This window comes from Heloderma suspectum, chromosome 6 (assembly GCF_057233095.1).
Source record: "Heloderma suspectum isolate Gila_16-S chromosome 6, 16-S_ref, whole genome shotgun sequence".
In the NCBI taxonomy this organism is placed as follows: Eukaryota; Metazoa; Chordata; class Lepidosauria; order Squamata; family Helodermatidae; genus Heloderma; species Heloderma suspectum.
In genome coordinates, this window is record NC_139463.1 from 12,794,578 (window position 1) to 12,815,884 (window position 21,307).

General features: G+C 44.1%; 1 protein-coding gene across 1 annotated transcript in view; it reads right to left on the minus strand.

Moving 5' to 3' along the window:
• Window positions 1-17,099, minus strand: part of JAM3 (junctional adhesion molecule 3) — a 48,821-nt gene extending 31,722 nt beyond the window's left edge. The window contains exon 1 of the mRNA XM_084803636.1: window positions 17,011-17,099. Within this exon, the coding sequence (XP_084659762.1) occupies window positions 17,011-17,071 (61 nt within the window). The 5' untranslated portion in view covers window positions 17,072-17,099. The remainder of the gene's footprint in view (window positions 1-17,010) is intronic.
• Between the last annotated feature and the right edge of the window lie 4,208 nt (window positions 17,100-21,307).

A 21,307-nucleotide genomic window follows, 5' to 3' on the forward strand; every position in this document is an offset into this window, starting at 1 on the left:
TTAAAACCAGAGACATTTGTCAGCCTTAAGGGAAATACACCTTCAAAACTTAATTGTTGTTCCCACAACCTGGAAAATTACAGAGATTTAACAAATTCTGGCAGGCCCAGTTTTCCCACAATTGCACATTAATGATGTGAGAAGCTGCACATGCCAAAATGCTCACTTCTGTTCCACTGTTATAGATACAGGAGTGAGCCCTGTCCCATCTAGGATCTGACACTTCAAACAGGCACATCTGAATTCAGCTGCGACTAGGCAGAACCCACGGTGTCCCTTGCCAAAGATGTACTCCAAAGCAAACGGGTGAAGCAGTCCAAGTTAATAATTCACTGCCCCATCTGGTCATGGACAGCTGGACATCCCCTTGTTCCCATGCCTGTCATGTTTGAGTTCTCCTTTCCTTGGAACCCTCCTGGGGAAGGGAGGATATCTGGAAAGAGCAATCTCATTACTGGAAGCTAATGCAAGCCGGCCTGCCCTTAAGATAACTAGGGGCAAGTCCATTTCACTCATGGTAGTCAGAGCACCTGACCTGGAATAGCGGGACAGCTCAGCGGGACAGCTCAGTGGGTCATACTGCCAAGGAGCCAAACGTGATTAGCACTAATTCACTCGTGCCGACATCAGACCTGCGCACCATTTTTAGCCCCACCACACTATTTGTTTTCTTTCCCCCGCCCCACTGTTTTGTGTTTCATTTTTTGCAAAAAGAATGACAACTCTTAGCAGTTATATTTCAAAACACTTCATATATCTCCTATCAGCAGTCCACACAACAGTCCTGTAAGGCAAGCCAGCATTATCTCCATATTGCAGGGAGGAAGGCCTGAGGGATTGATGGGTTGCCTAAGACCACTTAGGCCACAATCTTATGCATGTTAGGCAGAAATAATGCCCTACAATTCCCAGCATGCCCCAGCCAACCATGCTGGCTGGGGCCTGCTGGCTGGGGCCTGCTGGGAGTTGTAGGACTTTTTTCTGTCTAAACGTTGCATAGGATTATGTCCTTAATAAGTTGATGACTGAGATAGGGTTGCCAAATTCTTACTGGCCCTGCTTCCTATGGCTTCAACAGCAACCCAACACACAAAAATTAAGGAAGCTAAGCTTCCCCATCACTTTATCTGAGTGCCAGAAAACACCGTATATAATATTATACAAAATAATACTATATGAAGTTTATATAATATGATATAGTTTTAATTACTAAACTTGTATGTGCCTGGCTGCTGTTAAAAGCAGAGGTGCGGAGCCAGGGGGAAACACTGGCAACCCCCTCTTCACTGGACCATGATATCTTTCTAGCACAATACAAAAAGTATTTCAAAGCAGTTGTGGTCTCACGGCAGAATATAATTGCAAGCTAGTACAACAGAGCTAGTGGCACTACTTTGCTAAATAAAAGGAAGCGTCTGGCTCACATGAGACAAAGCAGGACTAGGGCATTGTAAACCTAACAAGGAATTGCCACAAAGAATTCAGAAACAAATCTGCATTTTATTGTTAGGAGAATATGCGAGTGGATGGTGAGAGGTTCTTTATTTTGAAAAGCAACCATCCCCAGCATACAGATAAAGTGATGGGGAAAGCTACAGCTGCAGCTGCTGAATTTCTGTGTGTTGTGCAGTTGTTAAACACACAGGAGCCCTGCCAAGAAAAGGGTGGAAATCCTAGAGTACAGTAGCTCACTGGCTACGCATGTTGGGGTGGGGAGGCAGAGAAAGAGTGTGTGTGTGTATGAAAAAGTACCCTAGAGATACCAGAGCTCAGGGAAAAGCAGTACAACGTGTTCTGTACAAAATGCAGAGCAACAGAAGCTCTGTGCATGTTTTTTTCTTTTTTGGAAAATAATCTTCAGCTAAAACAAAGAAGGAAAGAAGGAAAGAAAGACTTCAAAGGGTTTATCTTCCCTCTCCCCTCTCCCCACCTCCTGCACTCCAAGTGGGAGAGTAGCTTATTAAATCATGCAGGAAATGTGGGTGAAGACAGCTGGCCACAAGTCTGACAGATCAGAGGGATCTTTATAGAGAGAGGAGGAGAACAAGTTAGTAGCCAGCATCAAATGCACACATACACACAGACAACCACAAGAATACACACACAGGAGGCACAGCCTGGCCCCAGGGAGATAGCACACAGAATGCTACCTCAGCAGCCAAGTGAGATAATATACCCTGGTATTCCTCTACTACACCTCCTAAATCCGCAGAAGCAAAGTGTTACACTGTAAACTCAAGACTGCATGAAGATAAACAGCCTGCTTCTAGAAGGCTGGATTACATGGAAGGTTTAGAGGGCAGACCAGTCAGGAAGCAAGACAAGACCTTTATTGTCCCTCTCAAACAAGAACAAGAACAGAATGGTAACAGGAAAGGCCTGACTCCACCCAGATATAACTAAGTCCAGTGCCACCAAAACTATATCATGATACTATCCAGATACACACACTGCCACACACACACACTTTTATTTAAATTTAAAAAAAAACCAATCAAACATATCAGAGCTATTGAAACATTTGGTAACTCCAGTAATCAGTCGCTCATCCGTAAGGATGTTTCTAGATGAGGATTTTATTGTGTGATTCACCATGCCTCAAACACAGAATTTTACAAGGGGTCTTCCATTTTGTAACCTACCCGTGTCTTCCCACTATTTCTTCCACCTTTTTTCTTACACACACACACACACACACACACAAACATGCTAAGGAGAGAAACATGGAATACCTGCACAATGGCCTTGGCGTAGTAGCGCTAGAGACGTCAGTCTGGAATTTTATTTATTTATTTCATTTCTATACCGCCCAATAGCCGAAGCTCTCTGGAAGCACCCTAAATCTCGAAGGCTCCCACACAACTTGACTGGGTGATGATCCAGATAGTAACATTACCATTATAAGACAGCTCAGGCACAGTCTCAGTAGATAAACCTGAGTTTTCAGGTACTGCTTGTGCATTTGGCAATTACAACTTCTCAGGAATAGGAAGGTGACATTGACTTCTGTTAATTACTCCACACTGGGTCTCAGCAGAATATGATATGGTTGTTCCATTTTTCCCCTAAATGGTAGCTGGACTCTGCCATGTCTTCCCCCCTGCCCCCCACCATCATCTGATATGATCTCTGTCTCTAGTTCTAAATGTGGTAGTTCTAGCACCAAATAGTGCCAGTTACAGAAGAAATGCTCAAAACTTCCTTTGGCGTGGTAATCTGAACCGGCAATTTCTTTCAGGTCAGGCCACCTTGGAACAGGAGTTTTCTTTGAGCTTGGAATGGTTTTTCTGATTTGCCTTTCCATTAGCAATTCTGCTTGCCAAATACCCAGTAGCTATCAGTAGCACTGACCTGTAGCTTAAAAGGGTAATGTGCTGGTCATTCTCTCTCAAGATTTTCATCGCAGTCTGTACTGCTCTTTCTCCTTCCCTGTTTCCTGGAGGGTAACGGGAATATGGTGTAACTTGTAAGATGCCTGGAATGGCTGGAATTCCGCTGCTGTAAATTGGGTTGCATTGTCAGTCGTGAGTTCATTGGGCTAAAGCAAACATCCTCATCTTTCCCCCTCCCAATCTGGGCTAAAGCGTTTAACAGCTTTGTGGCAGGCAGAAATACAACAGCGACAGCTTTTGCCCACCTGGAGCTGCAGGGATTTTATTTTATTTATGTATTACATTTATATCCCACCTTTCACTTGGGGAGCTCAACATAGCATGCATGGGGTTCCCAGGAAGGCTCCCATCCAGATGTGTTTAGCTTTAGCAAAGTGGCTGCATCATGTAGCTTCAGACCATGCTCTGGATGTGAAATCCTGCAAGTGCTTAAGAACATATATAACATCGTAAGTTTTACATAAGGTTGCCAACTTCTTCTTTTTAAGTGGCTTGGCTCCTTTGTCTTTAGCAGCAGTGCAACAAGCATAAGAGCAATGCTTTTCTTGTCGCTTCATCTTCATGTCTGATGTTTCCAGTACTTGGGGGCAACCAGGAGTCTTTACTTAAGTGAATAGTTCCCCTTTGTGGTTATCTTGTATAACTAATTATGACATATGTTCTTAAGCAACTGGAGGATCAAGGCCTCATTTTCCTAGAGTTGACAGCCCAGCCATGAAATCTTTCCCCAGGCTAATCTTGCTCTGAAATCCCTAAATACAGCTTTGTTAATTTTAAAATACCTGTCTGCCTAGAGGATTTGTTGTTGTTGTGTCATACTTTGGGATTTAGAAAGGCAAATAAAATATAATTAGATTTATATTGTCACTGCTGGGTTCTAGAATAGAACATTACTCCATGGAAGTGATCTTTCACAAGAGAAAATAAGTGCTTCCACATGGAGGTCTGCTAGCACTACCAAAGAGCACTACTGCTGTGTAGCTATTCCATCTTCTGATTTTTAATAGACTGTCTGCTGTAAGAAAAGAGATGGAAGAAGCGGTGGGAAAACACCGGAGGGTTACGAGTGGAAGACTACGACATCTGGACCCCCTGTAAGATTCCATGAATGAGGCAGGGTGATGGCACAACAGAAAGCACCCAATGAGGTTAAGGTATTATTCTGAAGAAAAAAAAAAAAAGTAAAGCCAGAGCAATCCCATACAGACCCTCATGAAACCTCATTATGCGTTTAAAAATTGCTTGTTCCCACATCACAGCTGGGGTGCAGAACCCTTTTCACCCTGAGGGATGCATTACATCCTGGCTAACTTTCTGAGGGATACATGCCGGCTATGAGGGGGGCTGAAGTCAAAAATGGGTGAAGCCAAAGCCAAACACTCCCTCTTCCCTATCCCCCATACAGAGCATATAGGCTTGGGAAAAAGCCTCCCTTTGGCTCCAGTGGGAGGCTTTTTTCAAGCAGAAAAGAGAAGAGCCAAGGAGGAGGCCAAGGGAAGCCCTGTGGCCGCATCTGAGCCAGAGGCTGCTAGTTCCCCAGCCCCACATTACCGGTTGAGATACAGAGGCTAAGAACTGCCTTGCTAAATCAGAGCAAGGTCCATCATTCTGTTTTCATCCATAGCCAACAGATGCCTCTAAGTGCCCACAAACAGGTCATGAAGACAACAGCTTTTCCCTGTTGCTTGTCCCCAACACCTGGTATTCAGAGGTAGGCTGCTACTGGATGGGGAAGTTCTGTTTAGCTAGGTCAGAGCCACAAATATATAGGAACATAGACCAAGGGATCGGAGTATATTCTATATCTAGGAAGTATAATAAACACTGAATCTGAAAGAAAACAGCTTGGAGGCAATTATATGTTTGTTGAGAAAGGTTCCCAGGATAAAAAAAGCCACTGCTAATTTGCAAGTGTTAAGGGAGTGTTTATTTTAAAATGCTAATTTTAACCAGGATTGCGGATGCCTTGCCAAACAGCAACAATAACAGCCCAGCCAAAGGGAAGTCTGATGAACAAGACAGGTGATGTTAACACCTAGCTAGGGAACAAGTATTAAGAACCTTAGCATGTCTGTATTTTTAAAGAACGACTGATCTGCAATCGGGAGAAGGATAGGGAGGAGAAAAGGCAAGCAGGAGGAAGGGACAACCGCTTTGGAATGCTCTCTGTCACAGGGTGGTAGCAGGGTCTTTATTTCCTGACATCAGTGTCCCAGCTGTAGAGGGGAGTAGCAGGGCTGCAGTGGTATCGAATTTGTGCCTACATCTGCTGTTGGCAGAACGTAAGAACTTCTGCTCTAACCATTTGTCTGATTTTGGAATGTCGCTCTTTTTCTAGCATCAAGAAATGATACCTTTGGAGGCTCAATGGGGGCAAGCCAAGCTGTTTAGAAAACATGTGGGGGCAGGGGCAATCTTTTCCCCAAATGGTGTTTGTCCTTCACTTTCAACATGAACAGTTCAGTTCCTGGGACCACCTAATCTTATTTACAATAAACCAGGAAAGAAAAGAAAAGTTGGGGGGAGGAAGGAAAAGAAGCAGAAAAGTTGCCAGTTACTTTCTAGCATCACGTATCCGCCCAAGAAGTGAAGAACTGATCAGCCCTGAGAGCCATGAGAAAAACTAGTAAAAGTTAATATGCATTAAACCAGCAGAAAACTTTGTTCATGGATATAAAGTAAGGCCCATCTCTTCCAGATGAATGTTGTGCTCTCTTGGAAGCCCAGGGACAGGAGGAGAGAGTTCTGTGCAGCAGAAGCAAATGTCGAAAAACAAAAGACTTTTAAGATGTGTTCACACAACCCAGCTGTGCTTTCCAAATCCCTTCCTTTCCCAACAGCAGATGCACTTTGCCTCCAGTGGAATTCTAAGTTGCATAGTCCAACACTCATTTTCGTTACTTTGGGACCCAAATCTTTGGTAGTAACTGCAACTGCTTGCCTGTACAAGGCCTGATGCACATCCTTTATGACCTTTAGACATGGCATGATTTACATCACAGCAACATCTGAAGCAACCCATCCCTGTGGCATCCCAAAGATACTATTATGAAATGTATACCTGTCATTAGGTTTAAATGAACCTTCAACAAGACTTACTGATTTATTTTAAGTGTCACAAAACGACAGACACAAAAACAGCAGCATAGCCATGGAAAATGTGAAGGCATTCTTTTTAGTCTTGTCAATCTCGGGTAATCTCATCTGGTAACTAGGTGACCAGATGTAAAAGAGACCAGGCCTCCTATGCAACAGAAGAAATTTTGGCAGGTACAACTTGTTATGCAGGGCTGAGAGGAGGACACCCTAAAATTCCCTGTTCTGCACGTCCCATATTTTAGGGTGTTCCCTTTGCATCTTGTTGCTGTATCTAGTAATCTGGGGAAATTTCAGCCAGAACTGAGATAAAGGTGGAAAAGCATATTTTACTGCAAACGTTCAGTGCTACCATATGCACACTATTTATGTCTTGTTTAAATATATTTAAACATTTTATTTTATGTATTTATTTTTTTACAATATGCAGAAAAAATAATTTTCAAATATCATCAGAATAAATTCCCATATGAAAATAAACTTGAATATAAGATAAGAAAAAACGTGAATGAAATGGGGACTGGGAAAACATTACAAAATAGATACCATATTTGTTAACTTAAACCTTTCAACAACTATGTAGAGAAAATAATATTTCACACTAGAACATATCAAATTCTTTTTACAATAATCAATAAAAGGTTTCCACTTTTCTTTAAAGGTACCCCATCTGTATCTCTTATTTTATTTTAACATAATGAGTTAAATTAGCCATCATGGCTAGGTCCCACATTTCATCATACTAATCTTTCAAAATGGAAAGTTTTTGAGATCTCTAGTTCTTCACATATAATATCCTAGCAGCAACAAGCATGTAAGACAATAATTCCCCGTGCTCTTGAACCCCCAAAGAAGGTCAAGCATTTGCAGTGCAATCCTATCCACATCTACTCAGAAGTAAGTCCCATTGAATTCAATCGGGTTTACTCCAAGGTAAGTAGGTATAGGACTGCAGCCTTAAACATTTATTTAAACATTTTATATGCTGCCTTTTCCATTCCAACAGGTACCCAAAACATAAGAAGAGCCCTGCTGGATCAGACCAAGGGTCCATCTAATCCAGCATTCTGTTCACACAGTGGCCAACCAGCTGCCCATGGGAAACCCACAAGCAGGACATGCATGCAACAGCACCTTCCTACCCATGTTCCCCAGAAACTGGTGTATGTAGACATATTACCTCTGGTCCTGGAGGTTCCATACAGCCATCAGGACTAGTAGCCATTGATAGCCTTTTCCTCCAGGAATTTGTCTAACCCCCTTTTAAAGCCATCCAAATTGGTGGCCATCACTATGTCTTGTAGTAGCAAATTCCATCGTTTAACCCACAGCTATTAAAAACAATAACAAAGAAGATACAATCAAAATACAAGAGCATACAGTCCGTCCGACCACAGGGCTAGCCTGAAACATTTTGCTGCCTGAGGCAAGGGACAAGATGGCCGACCAGACTGGCAGTTGAATTTTACTTACTGCTAACAGAACCATGTCCGCCACCACATCTGAGGGCAGCAGGCTAGCTTAGGGGGTGAAGGGAAAGCAGCATAGCACACACAACTCTGTCCTCCAATACCTTGCTGCCACTCCCCAGGCCCCAAGCAATCATCCACCTCACTCTGCCCTGACTCCCCATACCTGTCCCCAAGAAGCAACTGACCCAATTCACACGTAACAACAACCCATGGGTTGTTTAAACCATGGATTGTTGGGGCGGCACAGGATCGAGCGCGCTGCCACTTCCGCTTTACATCTGCTTTGGGAAACAACCCAGGATGTTCGATGCAATGTCTGAACCTGGAACTCTGGTTTGTTGAGGGACAAACAACCCAGAGTTTTAACCATTTGTTTGTTGTTTGGTTAAAACTCTGCGCTGTTTGTTCATCAACAACGCAGAGTTCTGAGTTCGGCTATCACATCAAACAGCCCAGGATGCATTCCTGGGTTGTTTCCCAAAGCGGATGCAAAGCAGAAGGGGCAGAAGAAGGCCGGAACACATTGGCTCTGGCACAACCCTGCCAATTGATGGGTTAAACAACCCATGAACTGGCATTATGTGCAAACTAGATCACTGTCTCTATTTCATCCCTATTTTGCCAGTTAGGGAAATATTTGGGGTGCCTTTTTTAGCATGTACCCATATAGCAATAGTCTTCAGTCTCTTCAGAACTGGGACACACCTTTAGCTCAAACGTGCATTATGATATCCAGTTCTTAACTTTTTAAAAAAACACACACACAAATGTGCATGGTGGTAGCGTTGTTGATGTGATACACTTAGGTCAGGCTGTGACCCAGCTGTAACTGTGCGACAGGATATAAATGTGTTAATAAGCAAATTCATGTTCATGAGCTGCCAGTGATAATAAGAGGAAAGAATGACACAGAGCAACGCAGCTGAACTCCTGACCACTTGATAAGCCTGTTTAGTTCTGGCAGTCAACACACCACGACCCCAGCCAGCTTCTGCATATCCTCCCAAATTCTACAGGGCCACTCTTGTATATTTATGACACCCTTATTCTCACACCAGGGTGACAGCCCCTGCCCAATCACACAATATTGAAGGACAGGAGTGTCTCCGTCTCTTGTATGTCACTTTTATTTACTCTGCAAGACCATGAACAGTGCTGGCTTCGGCAGAAGAATGCTTCAATAACCCAGGGCTGGCTCCAGATATTTTCCGGTCTGAGGCAAAGTTCAAGACAGTGCCCCATTGCCATTCCATGTACAGGAACCAACTGGACTGACAGCTGAATCTTACTTTAACACTCATGATGAGATAGCATCCTTCACTGAACCTGCATCCAGCCCTCAAGGGGTCCCAATCTAGTCCTTTGGGGTTCCTCACAAAGCCTCACCCCCTTCTCCTGGTCACCCACCCCTTCCTCCAAACACTTCTCACTTGGTAATTTCCCAGCTTTTGTGCAGTTTCCCCCCCCCCCATTCTGAAAGGTTGAAATGCCTCTCCTAAGGCTTAGTTACCTGCAGCAGAAGCTCTAAGCTAAAATACGCTAGTATTTTTGGCTCCGCCCCTTTTGCCTTTAGCCCCATCCACTACTGGAATGTGGCCCCTCACAGCTTCTCTGAAATGGAATTTGGCCCTCAGTCTTAATGAGGTTCTTCACCCCTGCCCTACAACAATAACAGCATCGCAACAGAAATACAGTCTGAGCGTCAGCCTTCCCCAGCGGATGTGCATTTTCTAGCCCTGTGCAGCGAAGGAATATCTGAAGGCGCTCCCTGTTTACCCCCCATTTATAAATTTTATGGGCTGTTCATATTTCAGAATCTTTGACCATAATAAGCAGAAGCATTATAGACAGTGTTTATCCATCACAAGGAACAAAGGGGATTTCAAATGAATGGCAGATTTGAGACAACGTATTTGCCGCTTAGTAGCATGAATTAATCACTACATCCTCATTCAGTATTGCACAATCTATATCACTATCAGCATAACAAAACTTTTGATGCAAAGTACTAAGGTGATTTTTCCCAGAAGCCTTTGTGCCAACCTTGGCTTAAGCAAAGAAGGCAACTGACATAATTAAACTTGTTGTTTAAATTGAATAAGATACCTATAATTCAATCATCACTACAGTTAAGGCCCTTGCTCTCCTACTTATACTGTTCCATTGGATTATCCATAATTTGGAAAAGGAATGGTGGCAAACTCTGCTAAAGACAGCTTGCCCCCAACCCAAACCATCACAGTGGGGTCATTTCCCTCCATCAGAAATATACCTCACACTTTTTTTAATCTTCCTGATTGAGAATGTAACCTATGTTAATTAATTTTGTCTCTTTACTCCCTCTGCTTTCATGGGCTATGACTTCCAAACAAGCCCCCAGACAGCATGATAAATATTCAATGTACAAGGAGGACAGATTTAGTTTACCCTGAACCATTTTGCAACAAATGAGAGTGTTTTGCTTAATAGGAACAAGGAAGATGTGGGGAATTCGGAATCAGCACTTGATCAGCATGGGAATTGTCTTCCCTTTCTCTTCCCCCATCCCCACCCCATGTTAAAGCTCACCCCAGCTTTAGAAAAAGTTTGCAGACATTCCTCGGATAAATGCAGGCATGGGTGCAATCAGCTGTGAAACATTACTTCTAAATTTACAGCAGCATCCATTTCTGCCTCAACACACATGCACACTAATAAAGGGGGATTGCAAAGAATGCCAAAGAAAGAGATACGATTTACTAAAGAGCAAAAGTTAGAACACAAACAACTCGCCATTGTTTTAAGCAAGTGGTTTTTCAAACCATGTTCCAAGGAATCCTGGTGTTCTTTGGCAGCTTAGCGGGAGTTACTCAACAAGAAGTAGTGGACACCCTTCCACCGCTGAACAAGACAGCTTCTGCTCATCAATACCAAACTTTGCCTGCAATACTGCAAAGTGGCACGGAAATGTTTGGTGCTATCTGTTGTGCTGTAACAGTTCAGATGAGACAGCAGTGAGGCCCAATAAGCTTGGCCAGTATCCTGCAACCATGGAAGGTACTCTCTGGAACATGCCTCAGAATCCTCTGCAACAGGAAGGGGTTCCATGACAGTCACATTGATTGTCAGGGCTGAGCCATCAGCAACCACTGAGTTGAAGCCAGGAACCAGGAAGTGATGCCAGGGCTGAGAGCCAGGAGTCGAGAGCAGAGGAGGGCAAGAAGCAGCGAACAGGCCAAGAGTCGGAATAAGACAAGAGCCCAGAAATACTATGATTGCCCAGGCAAAATCCCTGCCTAAACAGGAAGGCTTTATAGACCTTTCTGTTGATGACAGCCAATGGCCAGTGTGAGTGGGCAGAGCCACTCCAGGATGTGGCAACCCTTTGCTGCCCACCCATGCTGTAGCCCTGGAGAGACACTACATAGGGCAGCTGTGCACAGAACTGAGAGTTTCTAGTTCTAGCCCAGTAGTCCCTAACAATAATGTGGAAAGAGTTACTTGGAGACAGAAAGTCTGAAAACCATTTCTCTTTCCTTTTGGAAAAGGGAGGGCTCATCTGAGAACAGAAGGAGGGTCCTACATGAACCTCACAGAACTGGGAGTTACACTTTAATATTGCACTTCAGAAACTCACAGTTTTTTTATTAGCATCTAGCCCTTATTAATAGTTCACATCATAAGCACACTAATGGGATCATTGAGGAGGAATACAAGTTATAACTGAGATTCAAGAAATACATTAATTCTGGGTGATGGAAATAAAAAGATGGGGAAAAGAAAGAAATCCCAGGCTCAGCACCAGGTCATTTTTCTTTGCTTTGTCACACACATACAGAGACAGGGGCATGCACGCACGCACGCACACAGACACACATACCCCTCCATGAACTGAGAAACATTTAAGCAACTCAAACAGTTGCAATCGGCAGTGAGAGGCATTTTGCTAGAATCACACGTCCTTTGCCAACAGCTGTAAAGTGGACACGCAAGGGCTGCACAGATGCTTCTCTTACGGTTTGATGAAGTTACTGGTTATTTAGTGCTGGATGAGAAACTCCAAATCCTGCCTAAGAACGTTACTGAACTTGCCATTCAAAACACCTCATTCAGTGAGCTTGTATGTGATCACCCTGTTATCATGCAACAGTTACATAGCTCCTTGCACTTAGGGGATTCTTTACACTGGAGTTCCCCTTCCCAGTTTAGGAGCCAATGAGTCTAAAAACCACAGCTCCACAAAAAACTATACTGTGGGCCTGGACAGCTGGCTTGGAGCACTTGTTTGAAAGACAGCTGGATGCTATATCTTTAAAAGAGTGGGGAGTCAGGGGATGTAGAGATATTCTTACTACAATGCTACAAAAAGGCCTTTGTAGACACAAAACCTATTTGTGACTCCAGAGAATTCCACGACTTCCAACTATTTTAGCAAGACATAGGATGCAATTCCTCCTCAACAAATCTGTCCCAGAATAAGTTGTCTTGAGGAGTAGGTGGGGTTGTAAGAAATGAGGGATGTAGTGCAGTGCAGAAATTCTTGGGTTTGAACATGAGAGACCAGGTACAAATCCCCACTCCATCTTGATGCTGGATGGAAGGTCTTGGACAAGTCACTCTCAGCTTAAATTATCCATCTTGCAATTATAAAGAAGCTAAGAACTATAAAACATTTTGTATACAGACTGCACAGTCCTATGCATGGTTGACTTGGAAATATGTCTCATTGTATTTACTGGAGTTTACTCTCAGATAGGTGTATACAGGATTGCATCATCATCCTCATTTCAATTTTTAAAAAATCAGAATTGAAATTCCCTCCCAAAACATCTACACAGTACCATGTCTCCTTCTCTTACTTCAAATCTCTCCCCCAAACCTACCTTTTCTATGATTCCTTTAGCGTAACCCCATAGTTGTTATCACAAACTGAAACGAAGCCTAACACTGAAAGCCAGTGTGGTGTAGTGGTTAGAGTGTTGGACTGGGATTCAGGAGAGATCCAGGTTCATGTCCCCACTTGGCCATGAAGCTCATTGGGTGTCTTTGGGCCAGTCACCGACTCTCAATCTAACCTACCCCACAGGGTTGTTGTGAGGATAAAATGGAGAGGAAGAGGAGTGTGCAGGCCACCTTGGGTTCCTTGCAAGAGAAAAAAAAGACAGGATATAAATGTACTAATAAAGAAATAAAGTTCAGTTTTATGTGTCTTGTTTGAGATCTAAAACGGAGGACTTTCTCCTAATGCCCGTCTTCGGAAGGGAGAAAGTAGTGGTTATTGGGATAGTGAGGCCTCTGCTTATGAAATGCCTTACCCAGACAAGCGAAGGAGACACTTATACAAGCATACTTCATGTACCAGGTTAATTTCACCAATGATTTTTAATGGTTGACTTTATTTCTTTATTTTAAGCTACTTTTAAATCCTGGTTTTCTTTCCGTGAAGACCGTGGGCTGGTTCCAGATTTATCCTCATGCTTAGGGCAGACCCACTGAAATCAATGGGGCAAGTTCATCATGACTAACTTATGTCCCATTGATTTTAGTGGGTCTACTCTACACATGACTAATCTGGATCCGACCCTGTGACTGCAGTTTTTTTTAAGCGATAGCAGCTGCTTTATTGTTTTATTGCTGCTGTTTTTTGTTTTTTTTATTTATTTAAATTTATTTTTAGGCTGCCTCTAAGAGTAAAACCTCGTCAGGGTGATATTAATAGGCTTTCCAGATTCCGTGTGTCATTTATTTTATTAGTATGCACTCCTTTTGTAGACTGGTAAGTGAGAAACCAGTATATACATATTTTAATTAATGTATTAATTGCTCGTATTCAATTCAGTTTTTAAAGAACCTAAAATACCCCAGCATATAAACCTAAGACAGTACAGTCTATAAATCTAAGCAGATAAAACAGCAGCCATCAGCAGTTATTGAAATTAATAAGCAGATCAGAATTGTTCACCATCAAAAACCTGGGAGAATAGGACAATTTTAACCTGGGGCTAGTCCTGAAAGTTTAATTGTGTTGGCACTGTGCAAATGCATCTTGGAAGGGAGTTTCACACTCTTGACATCACTGCAGAGAAGGGTCTGTCTCCATTAAGTACCTACAGTGGGATGACAGGTAGCTTCAGATGGGAGAAGGCAATCCTTTAGGATGCAGTCCAATGCATGTTTAGACAGCAAAAGGTCCTACATCTCCCAGCATCCCCCAGCCAGAACCTTGGGAGTTGTGGGACTTGTTTCTATCTAAACATACATAGGATTGCACTTTTTGATGCTTTGGTCCCAGATTGTTTCGAACTTTATTGGTTAAAACCAGCACCTTGAATTCTGCCCAGAAACAAACTTAGAAGCTGGTGAAGATCTTTTAAAGTATTGGCAAAATTTGTTTTGTATGGTGGTTAAATAATTTGGCTGCCATATAATAGGCCAGTTGAAGTTTCTAAATTGGAAAACTCAGGACAGAGCTCTTTTAATGTCACTCTATGACCCATCACTCTGTACCCAGAAGTGAGGGCACACACTAAAACAAAAAGAACAATCAGGTATCAATCACAATTTTATAGCTTGTTCTTCACCCTTTAACAGACAGAAACATTTCTATGCACCACCCAGACAGCTTTGTCTATTGGGTGGTATAGATGTAATGATAAACAAACAAACAAACCAGCAAACAAAAATACATACATACATTTTGGCAACGTTTACAGGACAGCCTTGCAAAGAAGTTCAGACATGGGGAGTTTCAGGATGACTGTTTTGTCATCCAATCGTTTGCCTCATTCACAGAATTTTTTGGAGGGTCCAGATGACATCGTCCCCATCTTGCAACCCTCTTGTGTTTCCCCACTGCTTCTCCAGCCTTTTTTCTTTCCACAAACAGATTGTTCTTTATTTATTTATTTATTTCATTTCTATACCGCACAATAGCCGAAGCTCTCTGGGCGGTTCAGAAAAATTAAGGAAGATTGTTAAGGAAGAAAAGACGGAATGGCTATACAATGCATTTTGATTGGTGACACTAATGAGTCCTCCATCTGGAAGCACCCATGTTCTTTAAACTGCTGTTATTCCCCCAGCATTGGGGGCGGGGTGAGGATCTTAGAAACAGAAGAAGAAGAAAAAGTTTAAAAGACGTCCAAGTTGGGAAAAATAACATCAGAAGATCTTTTTTCCAGTGTGACAAATTTCCTAACCCTACTCACAAAAACTTTTCTGTGTAGAAAGGAACTTGTATGAGATTGTCAGATAACATTATCATTGACTGCACAGATTTGTGTATTTTGCTGGGAGGTGAAAGAAAATACCGACGTGTGTGGTCAACACAAGCAACACAGGAAGTTCATGCTATCTCCTAAATGTTCATGATTTCGATGTAAGAAGTAGGGTGCAAACACCGCCTTACTCCCAACTATGGGTTCTGTCTGCCTGGGGTGGGGACAAGAAGAGTTTCAAGTCACCCCCCCCAAAAAAAAACAAGGATTGCCAGTCTCCAAGCCCCCACCCCCACATTCCCTGGGGCTTTTATTAATAGCCAGAAGCAAGTCCGGACCAAGACCCAACTCATTCGTGATGGAATTAGCAAATGTTTTTGCAATTAAAGCTGCAAACATTTGCGTGGGGCTCCTGGAACAATGGGTGTCTCTGTTGCCAAGTGAATAGGATTCAGTATCAACTCTGTCTGCCAGGCCAAGAGCCACATTCCTGAATCCCTCGTCCTAGAAAGGTGGGGGAGGAGTTTGAATTATGGGGAGAACTGGAAGGAAGCCAAGACCCCTTATTACTTTGGGGAGAGGGACTTATTTTCATATTCTTCAAAGGTGATGAAAAAAAGCAAGCCATTGAGAAAATACACATACATTCATACACCCCTCTTAATTCAAGCACGATGTGTGGTGTATGTATATTAATACATACTAAATTTCATGCAGATGGAGTAAGGGGTGCAGTCCCCTATTCCTGTTTTAAAGGGACTTTTCTTAGTGATGCCCTACAACCCCCTTCTTTTTACTAACTGTAAGAGTATCCTTGCTTCTGCTATAACAGCAGCATGTACAGAAAGACACGGCATTCTGGCTTCTTCAAGTTTGTCTTTCTTGTCTCTCCCCGCCCCCCATCCCCCAAACACACACACACACACACAACTGTTGAGCGCCCCCAAACACACACACACACACACAACTGTTGAGCGAGAAGTCCCACCGATGAATACATTGCATGCATGGTATACATCCCTTCTTTCCTCAGTAGTTCAGACACACACGAGCATCTCTGTTTACTTAGAAAGGACTGGGGAAAGGTCCTAGGACTTTAGTGCAGAGCGACCACGACTTTATTCTATATGCGGGGGGAGCCTCAATTTTAGGGTGTAATAACCCTTGGGGGAGCTATCGAAGAGATGCCTCTGGAGACCCTGCAGTCTTTTTAAAGACCTTATAGGTGCCATTTCTTTCATTCCAAAGCGGCTGAGAAAGTCCCCAGAAACACACAACCCCACCCCAGCCAGAATCTTATCTCGGAATACCCTATCAACAATACAGAGCATTATGCCCACCGAGGGGAGCTACACTTCGCAAAAGAGGGCGAAAACTTTCCCTTCGCTCCCTCCCTGCTAGTTCTGTTTGATCCTAGCAGTCAATTTCGCTTCCTTCTCCATCACAACCCCCACCCCCCAGTACACACACACACACCAAAAACAGCCCAGGCACTGCTGAGTCCAAGCGCCACAGGGGCATCAATAGCTTCTATTGTCCCAGGAACTCATCGGCGATGGGATGGGTGCAAACGCCCCCACACATGCCCCTCTCCACACGCGGCCGGAACCCCCCGCCCCCTCCATTTTCCAACTCGTGGCTGCTGAAAACCATGACGGGCGAGGGCGGGGGGCTTGCTGAAGCATGGAAAGAATGACCGCTCCCCGCGCAACAAAGCCTCGCTGCCTCGCAAGCAGGGTCCCGACCCCTCCTTGCACCCGGGCGAAGATCGTGCCTGTGCTTCTTGCCAACAAAGCGCCCCCCCCCCGAGCCCGGCCCTCGGCCCCCCGTCCCCCCAAACAGGACAAGACTTACGGAGCATGGGAAACAGGACCAGCAGATGCAGCGCCGGCCGCCCGAGCGCCATGATGGGCATGTCTCCGAGCCGTCCGCCTCGCCGGGCCGGAGCTTGCGCATTCCCCATCTGGCCAGGTCCCAGCGCTGGGTGGGAGGAGAGAAAGGGAGCGGGGCAGGGAGGGAGGGGGATGCCGCCGTAGCAGGACTCGGCTGCCCAGGCAACGGTTGCCAGGAGGCCGGAGATGCTGGGTCTCCGTTGCCACGGCAACCGCAGCCGCAGCCGCGCGGTGATGCTGGAACCTCCTGGAGAGGATGGAAGGCGTGGTGGGCGGCTGGCCCCCAGGAAGAGTGGCCGTTTGGGGGCCGGCAGGGAAGGAACTGTGTCCAGGGCAGGCGACATGAGATACCATAGAAACCGTATCCAGGCTGCAAGGGATACTGAGTCCAGTCCACCGGAAAATGCGTATCACGGTTCGGGAGTTTCGGAAAAGTGGCCAGCGAGGACTGGCTTGGGCCCTTTCACACGTTGTTGTTGTTGTTCAGTCGTTCAGTCGTGTCCGACTCTTCGTGATCCCATGGACCATAGCACGCCAGGCCTTCCTGTCCTGCGCTCTCTCCCGGAGCGTGCTCAAGTTCATATTCATTGCATCCGTGATGCTATCTTTCACACGTTATGTGGCAGCAAACCCAGGGTGAGGTTTAGTTTCCCTTATTACTTTTCAGGCCTGTAGCCAGGGGTAGGCTAGGAGGTCCTGCGCCCCCCTAAATTTTCTCCCCAGCCCCGCAAATGTTTTTACAAACAAATAACTGGGGGGAAAAAACGTTTACAATTTTGTGCTTAAAAGGCCTGCAAACCAGATGAACTGTCCTGGCTAGTTTTTGTTTTGTTTTGTGTTTTGTTTTGTTTTTGCATCCCCGCCCCCTGAACTTTTAGGTTGGTATGGGCCTGTTACTTTTATCCCACTTTTCCAAAGTATTCCAAAGCAGCTTACAAAACAGAAGCAGAAATGCATAGAAGAAACAGAATGAGAACTAATCAATAAATAACCATAAATAATCCAAGATACAAAACCAGGCGTCATTTAAAAAAAATAAAAAATAAGCAGAACATTAATCAGACAGAGCTGAAATCTCAAAGCCAGCAGCAGATTTGCTACCAAAAGATCATGGCATCTGGCCCCATCACTTCCTGGCATATAGAAGGGGAAGAAATGGAAGCAGTGACAGATTTTATTTTCTTGGGCTCCAAGATCACTGCAGATGGTGACTGTAGCCATGAAATTAAAAGACGCTTGCTCCTTGGGAGGAAAGCTATGGCAAACCTAGACAGCATAGTAAGAAGCAGAGACATCACCTTGCTGACAAAGGTCCGTATAATCAAAGCTATGGTTTTCCCAGTAGTAACATATGGCTGTGAGAGCTGGACTATAAGGAAGGCTGAGCGCCGAAGAATTGATGTGGTGCTGGGGAAGACTCTTACGAGTCTCCTGGACTGCAAGGAGGTCAAATCAGTCAATCCTAAAGGAAATCAACCCTGAGTGCTCATTGGAAGGACAGATACTGAAGCTGAAGCTCAAATATTCTGGCCACCTAATGCGAAGAGAAAACTCACTGGAAAAGACCCTGATGCTGGGAAAGATTGAAGGCAAAAGGAGAAGGGGATAGCAGAGGATGAGATGGCTAGATAGCATCACCGATGCAATGAATATGAACTTGAGCACACTCCGGGAGAGAGGACAGGAAGGCCTGGCGTGCTATGGTCCATGGGGTCACGAAGAGTCAGACATGACTTAACGACTGAACAACAACAAGCACTCATCATGGGAGAGCTGTGGCTAATCCTGGCTCCCTGTAAAATGCACAGAGTTTCAAATTATGTGTTTCAGAGGGGGTGTGAGAACACATAAAAATAATTTTATGTGCATACTTAAGAAACATCAATTTGGAAAGGTCCATTTGGAAACATCCAAGCGGCCAGTAGAACAGGACTCATGTAGAACCTGTTTTTCTGTGATAAGCCCTGCAATATGAGAAGCAATAACAGAGAGTGTCTTTGAACATATGCAAAGTGCCATTTCATTAGATCCCCACCACCTAGCAGGAAAAAAAGAAAACCAATCCTCACACATCTGGGCTTTTAAGGACCCCAGGGCTTTAAGCATATCTTGCTATAGAAATTAAATACTACTTACCAAGAACACAGGGCTGTATGCATCTGTCCAACTCATTCTGGCTGGGAATGATGGGAGTTGTAGTCCAACACATTTGGAGGGTGCTAGGTTGGTGAAAGCTGATCTACAGTTTTGCATAGGTGAAACAGCAGAGGAAGGGAAGGCAGCTGTAAACAGGGAAAGAGCATGCAATTGTTCGACTTACATGTACTTAAGTTTCAGCTTTGTTTCAGGCTTAGTTGCAGAGGACTATGGGAACTAGCAGGGTTTGTGTCCAAGGTTTCTCAGAAAAGGTGAATTTTGAGGAGGAACTTGAAGGAGGTAAGACTATTATGTACATGTTCTGGGAGGCAGTTCCAAGTACATGTTCTGGGAGGCAGTTCCAAGCATAAGGGAGAAACACCTGGGTCATTTGAGGGAGGAGACCTTGGAACAGTAGAGCGGTGGAGCAAAGGTCATGGGCAGCAATGTGCCTATAATAATAATAGAGGATGTGTCTGTCTGTCTGTCTGTCCGTCCATCAGCACCATAGCACCAGACCATGAAACCTAGACACCTGAAACTTGGCATGCATACTAAGGGGACCCTAGGGGTGTGCACCTCGTGGTTATTTTATTTTTAAAACACATTAATTAATTTTAATTAATGTAAATGTGTCCATGTGGTTGAAGCCAGCAGTAACATCTTCAGCCACAAGAGACAGACTTCCTTAAACAGCACATAGCTTTGGAGTCTATACAGTTTGAAGCCAGGGGAGAGTAGGAAGCCAAGCAACAGAGTTCTATGCCTGTCCCTTGCTGTGGGGTAACCCCCCCTTCAGAGGGATGGCATGGACAGACTGCTCCTTCCAGGGACTGTAGGGACCATGCCTAAGTATGTCAGCAGGTGGCTTCACTCAGATGGGGTGGCCACATGTGTCCAAAACTGACAACTGAGTAAGTTTCCTTGAAGGCTTTGCTGTATTAAATGAAGGGCTATTCCAACCTGTACAAAGCCTGTTTGGTAGTAAAAATATATGAGCAGAGAGATCAGGCTGGACAACAAAGTGGTTTTGAAGGTAAAGATAAAGAGCTTATGCTGTAGGGGGCTTAATCCCATGGTAGGGAACGTTGGATAAATGGGAATAACTTAAACGAGACTTGAATCCTTGCCCAGTTAATATTATCACTTTATTTATTTATTTATTTCATTTCTATACTGCCCAATAGCCGAAGCTCTCTGGGCGGTTCACAAAAATTAAAACCAAACACACAATAAAACAATTTAAAATATATAGAACATTAAAACCACAATATAACAATACAACCACAATAAAATCTAGCAGCAGTGCAGGAGTTTAAAATACAGATTTAAAACAGCAAAGATAAAAATTTAGAAAGCTAAAATGCCTGGGAAAATAAAAAGGTCTTCACCTGGCGCCGAAAGGAATACAATGTAGGCGCCAGGCGAACCTCACTAGGGAGCTCATTCCAGAGCCGGGGTGCCACAGCAGAAAAAGCCCTCCTCCTAGTAGCCACCCGCCTCACTTCCTTTGGCAGGGGCTCACGGAGAAGGGCCACGGAGAATTTAAAGGGAACTTAGAAGGATCCTTTGCCCAATATGACACGTAACAATTTAAAAGGTAATTAAATTATACTTGCTCAATCCAGAAGCTACCTTAGAATTATGGCAGGTCCTTAAACCTGGCCTGCTATGTTTGTCTTATGGTTTTAGGGTGTGGCTTGTCTTTGGCATTAGAAAGTACTGAACCATAATCAAACAACCAGACAGAAGGAGTACAACTTGCTTTTATTAAATAGAAAGATAATTTTACACTTATTCACACACCTTAATGCCCTTAATACAAAGATAACAGAAGAAATAATTCACACAAATATTTGGTGGCAAAGGAATACTTTCCTCAAGGATCCCTAATCCAGGACTTTGGAAACCACCAGTCTCCTCAATTTTGGAAAGCAGACCCCAAAGCTAATGTGAGGTGATGTTTTATACCCTCTTTCCCAAATATTCTAAAATCCGTGCCTATCACTATATATGGAATCTGGGAGCAGCCTGAAAGCCTGTGCAAGGATGTAAGAAGAGGGTCCAGCCAGGGCCGGCCCTACCATGTGATAGAATAAGGCAGCTGTCTCAGGCAGCAGATG